The sequence below is a fragment of the Acinonyx jubatus genome, chromosome A1 (genome assembly GCF_027475565.1).
Source record: "Acinonyx jubatus isolate Ajub_Pintada_27869175 chromosome A1, VMU_Ajub_asm_v1.0, whole genome shotgun sequence".
Classification (NCBI taxonomy): Eukaryota; Metazoa; Chordata; class Mammalia; order Carnivora; family Felidae; genus Acinonyx; species Acinonyx jubatus.
The window spans coordinates 200,191,342-200,202,133 of NC_069380.1; the positions used below are offsets into that span (position 1 = coordinate 200,191,342).

At 38.0% G+C, this 10,792-nt stretch overlaps 1 protein-coding gene and 1 long non-coding RNA gene across 2 annotated transcripts in view; one reads left to right on the forward strand and one right to left on the reverse strand.

Moving 5' to 3' along the window:
• HCN1 (hyperpolarization activated cyclic nucleotide gated potassium channel 1) overlaps positions 1-9,724 on the forward strand; it is a 384,422-nt gene extending 374,698 nt beyond the window's left edge. The window contains exons 7-8 of the mRNA XM_027076395.2: positions 4,474-4,638; positions 7,824-9,724. Of these exons, the coding sequence (XP_026932196.1) occupies positions 4,474-4,638; positions 7,824-8,707 (1,049 nt within the window). The 3' untranslated portion in view covers positions 8,708-9,724. The remainder of the gene's footprint in view (positions 1-4,473; positions 4,639-7,823) is intronic.
• On the reverse strand, positions 1,300-6,163 carry LOC128311238 (uncharacterized). The gene is made up of 3 exons (XR_008289427.1): positions 5,621-6,163; positions 4,490-4,625; positions 1,300-1,565 (listed from the first exon to the last, which is right to left on the reverse strand). It is a non-coding gene; the product is annotated as an uncharacterized LOC128311238 (long non-coding RNA).
• Positions 9,725-10,792: the final 1,068 nt, after the last annotated feature.

The following is a 10,792-nucleotide window of genomic DNA, read 5'->3' on the forward strand; positions in this document are numbered from 1 at the left end:
CGTGTCTCCTTCTCTCTCTGTCCCTCCCCTACTTGTGCTCTCTCTCCCTCTGTCTCTCAAAAATAAACAAACATGTAAAAAACAGATTACTTACAAAGGTATGGGAAATGATAAATATATTTTACACATTTGAACAGTTATTTGATACATGAAACAGTTACCTACTTGTTCCAGCAGGTATAGTCAAAATCACAAGGGGAAAAAAAAATACAGCAAGAGGAGAGGGAACATAACAAGGAAAGGAAAGGACTCATGTTTTAAGAGTGTCCTCACTATGGTAGGCTTGTGCCAGGCACTTTGTAAGCACTCTTTTAGTTAATCCTTGTAACAACTTTGCCAATGCTCATCTTGTCGGAGATGCGACTACTGGTCGATATTCAGAGCCAGGGGTGATCACCCTAATTTCTATGCTTTAAGGGAGATGTATTGACCAAACATATGGGAGGAGAGCTAAGACTTTTTTTTTTTGGAAAAGCAATAACTTTAGATGATATAAATGACAATTAGCATGGCCAGTGGTAGAAGATGCTAATAATTATATAAGTATGACTGTGTCTATGAGAACTGAAATGATCAGTTGTATCTTTAGAAAATAAAGCAAAATTGGATATTCTAGTTATGAGACTATCATAATATAATCTATATGCATAATTATTCCTTTATAATATCTGAAATTGGAGAGATTATATCCAATCTGTTTCAAAAGGTTATAAAAGATGTGAAACATTTCAAAATACAAATTTACGTCGATTTAATGTTCTATTCTATTCCAAATTCCCTAGATTCCTATTCAAATCCATCTGAGAGCTGAAATGTTTCTCCTAGCCAAGCTTGATATGCAGATTGATTTCAGCCAGATGTTACCACCTCCTATGCCATAAGACGTGATATTTTACTAGTTTACTACCACTAAATATAGAAAGATAACAAATACAAATATAGAAAGAAAATGAAAAAAGTGATACTTCCTTTTGCACATTGTATGAGGCACTGGATTAGAAGCCTAAGTAATTTATAGGAAATTAGTATTCTGATACACAATAGTGAATGACTTTTATTTCATGACATTGAATACTTTAAAAAGGAAGCAGCTTCCTGCTTAGGTTACTCTGAGCAACCAAGTACAAATTTTCCCGTAAATTCTAGAAACTCAAATTAAACGTTTACCCTACAAATCTCGGTCATAAGTTCCTGCTAAGTCCCTGTGTTACTGCAATGTCAAATTCTGTTTTAAGGGTCAGGGAAATGTTTCTGAGTTGCAAAATTGTTGACACCATTTGCCCTACCTTATAAAATGACTTCATATAGGTGACAGTAATGTCAGATAGACTGAAACACATATGATCAAGGTTAACTAATGGCAGCAAAAATAGCGTTGAGTAGTTGATGTACCTCATACCCTAAGGTTTATTAAAAGTATATTTTTAATTTGGTGGGTGGTGGGTCAAATTTTATTTCCTGGGACATGCTTTTTATAATGTTGAAATTGAAAATAGTTTTCCAATCTGCCTGTGAGGGGGAGCATTACTGTCACTTTTCCTCTTCAGTAGGTGAAATAAAGTACCCTATAAAGAAAAAAAGAGAATCATACAGAATTAAAATATGCCAAGAACTCAATACTTTTTTTATTGGATTATTTGATTATTATTTAGAAATTTGTATCCAGACAAAGGGACTTATTTCCAAGTAGATTTGCACTAAAAATTTTAAAACAGTGATTGCACCACTGGGAAATTCCTAGTCGAGGTCTCAAAGAGTAAATAAGCAAGAAAAAAAAAAGCAGAAAGATTGGAACAATCAACACAGTTTAGAAAATATGCCATAGGATTCTTTAAAAAGCTTACATCTCTGTAAAATAAACTTGGTTTGTTCTTTGGAGTTCAATGTTATTTCATTGTGTATTTTGCTTTTTGTGTGAAATCAATCTGAGCACCCCAAAGCAAGTTAATTTTCAACCTAATGAGTAAAGACATTATCTACACTGAAGAAAATATTACCAAACCTTCTAAATACTTTCTTCATTATAGACATTGAACAAAACCTGCAAAGATATGTTTTGTTGCCTAAAGAAGGTACATAAATCATTTAGCCAGTTCTATTACAAAGGGGAGATACCTCACAGGGGAACTAATACTACATTATCTACGACTTAAGAATAGAACTTAATGTGGGCCTTGGGTTTGTCCACTATCATTACATACTCATAAACATTTTAAAATAATTTTCCCTGGGCTCAAAACTCAAGGTTGCAGTTGCTGGGAGGGATACAATAATGTTACTGTATAGTCACTGTCTTTAAAATGTCTAAAGCCAATGAAGGAAATAAGTGATATTTAAGAAATGATTATAAAATCCAATACAAGAAAATAAAAATAGTGATAAATTAATATACACATAATTTCTTAACCTAAAGGATAGTATGAGATACAGGTGACTAAATTGTATTTTCTTTCTCTGTTTTTTGCCCAAACCCAAATACACACCCACTCAGAGTAAATACAGAAAAACTCTGTAACACCTAACACAGGACTCTTTTCCCTCAATAAGTGGATCTCCAAAATGACTTAATATTAGAAGCAACTGTTCCATTCACATATTGAATTTGGAAATTCATGAAATCTAATACTCTTTAATGATCAGAAGGTCTGCTTTTTTCATTGCTAAGTGTGTGGCATTTTTTGTGTTACTCATGGTAGAAACAAAGACTACAGAGGCTTTAAAAGAAGGGACTATTTTGAAGTGATTTTCACACTGACCAGTGATTTTTCCTGCTCATGAATGAATACACCTTCATTTGTTCGGTTTTTCACGAAGAAATTACTGAGGAGATGCCAAGAGATAATGGCTGAAGAGTTTTGAGTTGCCTCCAGAACTGAGATAACATAAACTTTCAGTTGTTTAAACCTTTTATTTCATTGTTTAGAGTAGAGTAGCCAGCAAATTCCATAGTATGATAATATTTATGCTTAAATATTGACCAATATAGATTCATCTTTCTACATATACCTAGTACACACACACACACATGCACACACACACACACACATGAACACTCCACAATATTATCTATTAAATTTATAACATGTTACCAGCATTAACAACAGCATAACTGGTTGTTTAGGTGACATTTCCTAAAATTCTGTCTTCCCAGATTGGTTCAGATGTGTTTCTAAATACTTCCAGAATGCCCACAGTCTGTATTGTTGTTCTTACCAGATTGCATTTAAATGAACTCTTAATTAAGATTAACTCTTTTTTTTAACCATCATCGTATAAGTAACACAAAAGTAGACATTATGTTTGATTCATATTTCTAGCCTTCACATCAAGTACATAATCCCTACCACATAATTTATTCACAATGTTTATCAACATGAACTGACCTTATTGAAGAGTGTGAATTTAGACCCCTTTCATCCTTACATTAGGAAACTGTGCGTTTCAGAAATACTTCTGCCATTTCTTTTTTCAAATTGGTTACCTTGAAACTAAATTTTTTAATTGTTTCTGGTTTTTTTTAGATCAAAGTCTATAGAGTTTAATTAATAAACTTGGGGAAATGAAATAGAAAATTACCACTTATAGATCTATTTAACTAGCAAATAAGGGAATCCAGATTTGCAAATGTTTGCTTAGAAATCTAATTCTCAAGAAAGAATTCTTCTGAGAAACTCTTGAAATAGGAAGCCACTCTATTCCTTTGGTATATAGCTTTTTACACTGATCTCATTGGGAATATGCCAACAACATAAGGCACACCTGAAACACATCCATCTGAACCCGGGGTCATTTTTCTTGATCATAGGACTTTCTAGACCAATGCTCGGGTTCACTTTGGTTTCTGTCTATATGTTATGATCCGCTTTTTGCCTTCCAAACTTTATAAAAATCTTGTCTGATTACAGTTTTTTCCAAGACTTAACTCCACCGTGGATTTATGATTCCATTTTCTACACTTTTATTATTTCAGATGCATTGGAAGGACAGCTGAGGGATAGATAAATCTGTTTCAGCTTTCCATTTGAACTAAAAACTTTAATTGTTTAAAAAACAATATTATTTTAAGGTTGCATATTATTAATTGGATATTTTTGTCACAAGGAATTTACTGATAAAAGAGAAAATGCTGCCGGGGTGCCTGTGTGCCTCAGTCAGTTAAGCGTCTGACTTCAGCTCAGGTCATGATCTCACAGCTTGTGAGTTCAAGCCCTGTGTTGGGCTCTGTGCTGACAGCTCAGAGCCTGAAGGCTGCTTTGGATTCTGTGTCTCCCTCTCTGTCTGCTCCTCCCCCGCTCACACTCTGTCTCTCTCTCTCTCAACAATAAATACACAATAAAAAAAATTTTTTTTAAGAAAATGCTGCCAATCATTGCTTGATCACACCATGAGACTTTTTTTTTTTTTTTTAATTGTAGGTCTCCGTGGTCTTGGAAAGAAAATGACCAAACAAATCTTTCTTTCTTGTTTTTGTAGAGATTTGCTTGCTTACCAAGGGACGCCGCACTGCCAGTGTTCGAGCTGATACATATTGTCGTCTTTATTCACTATCCGTGGACAATTTCAATGAGGTCCTGGAGGAATATCCAATGATGCGGAGAGCCTTTGAGACGGTTGCCATTGACCGACTAGATCGGATAGGTATTCTCTTCAGTTTTATTATCTTTTACATGTACAATTAGGTTATACTCTAGTGGACTGATATATGTTTGCAATTGTAAGTCCTAAATGCTATCATAGGTTGCCTTTTAATTAGCATAGAAATAGCAGTTAGCTCTAGCCCTATTTCTACTATCTAACTTTCTCTTCTTAAGTGTTCTGGATTTATTTAATCATCTCTATTTTTACTAGCTGCTCAGTCTGATTTCCCCAGTGATGCCAATACAATTTGAATCTTCAGGTAAAAAGCGATGATAAAATTTTAGGTAGCACTAAAATAGAACTAAAATTATAATAGTATAAGTCTATATTACAAACCAAATTTTGCTACAAGGTTTTTAAAAAATTTTTACGTATCACCTTTACACTTTTATCTATATATTGAGAACTGAAAACTTGTGTGTTTTAATTGTCTCAGTAGAAGCTTCTTGAAATGTTTGTAATACAGACTCAAGCAGGAAAAACCTTGATAGAAATGCCCTACATAGATGCTTTACTTTGTAAACATCAACTTAAAGTCTTCTCTGCTCTCAAATAAGAATATATAAATTAGACTTTACTAGTTACACTAGTTTAAAGGTTTGAATAATTGCTATAGTAAAGTTAAATCAGATTGGCTTGCTATTAGCTTCCTAAAATATGCTGGAACATTCTGATATCAGAAGGTAGTAAGCGTTTACTCTCTACACCTAAATCCTCTTCCCCCACCCTACCCTGCCCTGCCCCCGCTTCACTCTACTCAATTTTCATAATGTATACAATTTCCAGTATAGATATCATTTCCCTGTAGAAATCTCCCCTGACCTCCCACCGCTATGTGGCTGAATAACCTAGGTATGTTCTCCCATCCCCGCCTAGGAATTTCCTCCATCACAATACTGCCTTTATTATTGTAATTGCTCTAACAATGCTAAGATTTGTGAATGTAGAGAACATGTCTAATTCACTATTACATTCACAGTACCTAGTACACAATGAATATTCTTGAAGAGAGGTGGTAGGGAGGGATGAAGGAATCCATGATCTCAAAGGTGATGGGGTTGGGATCACTTGGAAGTAAACAGGTGCTTCATTCTCATTAAAGGTAAGGCTTTTTGAAGGATGTAGTCTTATGTCAGCTTTTCTTCCGCACATTATGTCTTTCTTTCCTTCTATATAAGTGGGATGACAGAGGCATAAGAGTCTGAAATTAGGTTAGGAGAAGTAAAGGTAGCATTTGGACATTATCATTAGACAAAACACACATAGTAGAAATTCATATTGACAACTCAGACCCGTAACAGGACACAGTGTGGAGAGAGACAGTGCCCATAAAAGTGGGTATTCCTGAAAGCATCTTTACTTCATTTGAAAATACCCTTTTTGTGGTTTGTGACTGCTCATGGTAGAGCGAGAGACTGATGTCTGAGCACATGAGGTTTTTCCTAAGCCAGCTAGACATCTTTAGAGAAAGCAATAAAATCACGATATTTTAAGAGAGAATTTCTGTTAATCTGCGACAGCTTCACTTTCATCTCACTTATTCCAACTAATTTGTATAAGAAAGTTTGCAGTCAATAATATAGGCAATAAAATTGCTAATAAGCACCAAGCCATTGCAGTTTTGATCCTTATAAAATTCCAACAGTACATGAAAAAGTAGAGTATTTCTCTATAAGTTCACAGATAGTAACATTACAAAACGTTGACTATTCACAGGATGACAAAGAAATATTTCCCTTTTCCATTTTGTGGCAATTGCTTACAAATGTACACCATATGTAGTTAAGACAATATGCCAAAGAAGCATTATATTTATTACCAATATAGGAGTTTTTGTTCTTTAGAAAATTAGAACAATTCTGGAAGGAGAGACAAGTATTTATTTTGGCGATCATTTAAAATGATAGTTTTCCAGCAGCCAAGTAAATTATAACACATATTTCCATTAAAAAATAGTCCTTCTAACTCTAACTTTATTTAGCAATATGGCAAAGTGGATTCACTGTTCAGTTATGATATTTGTCTGGGTATTATTTTCTCAGTGATGTCACCAAAAGTTACTGATTTTCCCCTCTTCATCTAATTTTGATTCTATTGATAGTCTGCCAGGGAATGTCTCCTTATGCAAAGCACTCTAAAGACAATGGCAGGAAGGAGAGGTAATGCTTACTGAGGTCCTCAAGGGAACTGAAAGCTTGCCATACACTGTCCCCTTAATCCTCACAAAGACACTTCAGAAAAGGAAAGATTACGAAGTGGTTCTCAACCTGGCTGTACATAAAACTCCTATGAGGAAATTTGCTTTTAAAGTACTGAAGTCTGCCCCCATGTCTGGCTATTCTGATTTAATTGGTAGGGTACAGATGAAAATCATTATGTTTTAAAGGTCCAGGGATGAGAAAAATACGGATGTACGCACTGGCGTGGGCACTGGTCAAAAGCAAAGGACTCGCAACAGTGTGCCTGAAACTTGCACATGAGAATCACCTAAAGATCTTAGTAAAATGCAGCATCTTGTTCAGCGAGTAAGATGGGGCTTGAGAGACAGCTTTTCTAGAAAGAGCTCACACTGACACAGGTGCAGCTGGTTCGGTGTCCGTGGTAAGGATCTACAATCAGATTTGCTGTCTTCCTTCCCCAGTCAGGTTACTTACTGGTCATGTTTTCCTGGACACTGTTCTTAACCTTCCCATATCCCATTCTCCTTTTGGGTGAAATCGCATTGTAAACACAGCTACTTGCAAGAGTTGAGGATTAAATAAAATACATCCACCTAAGGCCTTTTGTAGAGTACCTGCCGTAGTGTGCGTGTCTATTGTCCTTTCTTGACAAAGTAGCTTTAAACTGACATTTTGCTTCCAGACCCGTCCTGGTCCACACGCCCTTTCTTTTGCCACTCTTCAGAGTAGCCCTCGCGTCAGATATCTCCCTTTCTTCTGTAAGGTGGTTTTTGCCAGATTACAGGCTTCTCGACTTGACTCGCAGAAGGTAAGATTTCCCAGAGAGATACAGGAAGTGCGAAGGGCAGGAGCCATCTTTTTGTCTGGCTCTGAAGGTGAGTACCTGGCTTTTAAGCCTCTTCCAGGAAACACTGGCATTCTTCCGCTTTCAGGAGCCACTCTCACTGGGGCTTGTCATCAGTCATTTGTAGGCCTTCTAAGCGCCTGTCTTTCTTTCGCCGCCAGGAAAGAAAAATTCAATTCTTCTGCAAAAGTTCCAGAAGGATCTGAACACCGGCGTCTTCAACAATCAGGAGAACGAGATCCTGAAGCAGATCGTGAAACACGACCGGGAGATGGTGCAGGCAATCGCTCCCATCAGTTATCCCCAAATGACAGCCCTGAATGCCACCTCTTCCACCACGACTCCGACCTCCCGCATGAGGACGCAGTCTCCGCCGGTGTATACAGCGACCAGCCTGTCCCACAGCAACCTGCATTCCCCCAGCCCCAGCACACAGACCCCCCAGCCGTCAGCCATCCTGTCACCCTGCTCCTACACCACTGCGGTCTGCAGCCCGCCGGTACAGAGCCCGCTGGCCACTCGAACTTTCCACTACGCGTCCCCCACCGCCTCCCAGCTGTCGCTCACGCAGCAGCAGCAGCAGCAGCAGATCCAGCAGCCCCAGCCCCCGCAGCCCCCGCAGCAGCCCCCGCAGCCCCAGACGCCCGGCAGCTCCACACCCAAGAACGACGTGCACAGGAGCACCCAGGCGCTCCACAACACCAGCCTGAGCCGAGAGGTCAGGCCCCTGTCGGCCTCGCAGCCCTCGCTGCCCCATGAGGTTTCCACTCTCATTTCCAGACCTCATCCCACTGTGGGCGAGTCCCTGGCCTCCATCCCTCAGCCCGTGACGGCTGTTCACGGCCCGAGCCTTCAGGCGGGGGCCCGGGGCACGGTCCCCCAGCGAGTCACCCTGTTCCGACAGATGTCGTCGGGAGCCATTCCCCCCAACCGAGGAGCCCCTCCCGCACCCCCTCCACCAGCAGCTGCTCTTCCGAGAGAGGCTTCCTCAGTCTTAACTACAGACCCAGAGGCAGAAAAGCCACGATTTGCTTCAAATTTATGATCCCTGCTGATTGTCAAAGCAGAAAGAAAGACTCTGATAAACTGAGAATGTTCTCAGAAATTATTTTCTTCTATCTCCTGATAGATTCCTATAGCCTACTATGAAGAGATATTTTAGACAGCTCTGGCCTACATGCAAAATGTAAAATATATAAATATATATCTACTATTCAATATCTATCTAAATTCCCAAGAGAGGTTCAAAAGACCTGTTTAGCATTCAGTGTTATATGTCTTCCTTTCTTTAAATCATTAAAGGATTTAAAATGTTGTTGTAAGATCATTTATTTTTAACCAACTTTTACCGAATTCCTTTGATATATGTATTTCTCTATTTTATGAAGAGTTCTTGGATTCAATGGAAACAAAACTCTGATTTTAAAAAGGCAACTCAAGTGAGCCACTGAATAGCACCAACCAAATCTTCTTTCATTAGCTGTGTCTCTGCATCTAAATTGTTAATCATGAATTATGGAGGATTGAATGGCAAATCCCACTTTATAGATCTAAATTGTATTTTGGTGCTTTCAATTTTGAATTAGGTTAGATCACGTGGTATGCTCGGCCATGGCTGGAGACTAGCCTCGCCACTGTCCCGAGTATCTCTAACCTCAAACACTTCCATTGATCTTTCAGAAAGCTGGGGGATATTTGTCTTCGTGTGTTACCGGACTTTTACCAAGACTCAATCAATGTTAGCTGTAAATAACTTTTTCAACCCAAATAAAAATAGCTCTTCTGTGTTGTATGAAGGTAAAAGTCATCACTTAAGAATTTAGTTTTATTGCTTCACTTCAAAACTTAGAGTTTTAAATTTTACAAAACCTAACTGTGACAGTTATTCAACTGTAATGCAATGGCTTGAAACCTACAATATTATTTTAACCTGCAATGTTTTATGCAAAATTGTATGCTCAATTCTACAAATTGCTTGTATTACACCAAAAATCATTACTTTTCTTCCTTCTTGCCATAATCAAGCATCTGAAAATAGTCCCTGCATGCTTTTTTGGAAAAACAAACTAGGTTCAGATCAGTCACTGTAGGGAGAGGCTTACAGTATTTCTCATTTCTAGAAAAGTATAACCATTCATTAATTGCCTATCTTAAAATTCCTATAAGGCTGACTTGGATCTCTGACTTAAGTCTAGAAGTGAGGTTTTCACTTTCATTTAATATTATTACTATCGTTTAAATAATGATTTGTAAACCACAGCTTGATTTGGAGTTGCCAGTGTGTTCTGTGTCTTCACTGTTGGTAGGTAGTAGTTAACCCTGGTGTTAATTTAAATTAACTAAATACACTATAGCCTCCTGTCTGGGAACACACACTTTGTTCTATGTATATTGTAATAAAATGGTTAGCAAATCTTAAGGCATGTGGTGACTAACATAGCCCTTAGGTAGGAGGTTTGTTATTTCGAACGTGCTGGAAAACGTATGGACGTGATGACAGAATGCAGGGGGCAAACTGAATGTGAGCATTGTTTGTTCGTTCGTCTGTTTCCTTAACTCTCCATGATCTGTGAACATCTGCTTCTTCTCAAAGAAGTCCCTTAGTAATTATTTGTGCCTAATGCATCCCACGAATGTGGTGGATGACTGGAACACAATCGGAAGATTCCTAATAACCGACTTCTGTAAATAACCCAAGAGAATGACCTGACGTGGAGGTCTTCAGTATCTCTGACACTGGCGATACGTTAAAGAAGAACTGAACAAAGATCACACGAGAAATGGGGCAGGGCCTCCAGATAGACTTGAGGACAGAAAACAAAACGAAGCAAAAACTCTAAAATGGATCCATGCTGCCTGTTATGCCTTTTACGATTATAATACCTATAATACCAAAATGAGTTGTTATGTTTCATTTCTAACAGATCCCAGCTTGTGTGGAAGTACTCAACAATGCTAGTCAATGTAATGTTGTCATTAACATGCTGGTGACATCTGATGGCGGGTCAGGAGCGGTATAAGAAGGGGATTGTTCCGTCTACCTAGATCCTATGGGAAAGCTGCAAGACCATTTACATATCAGTACAAAACTCCTTTATTTTATTAAAATATTGAGAATTCACTTCAATTT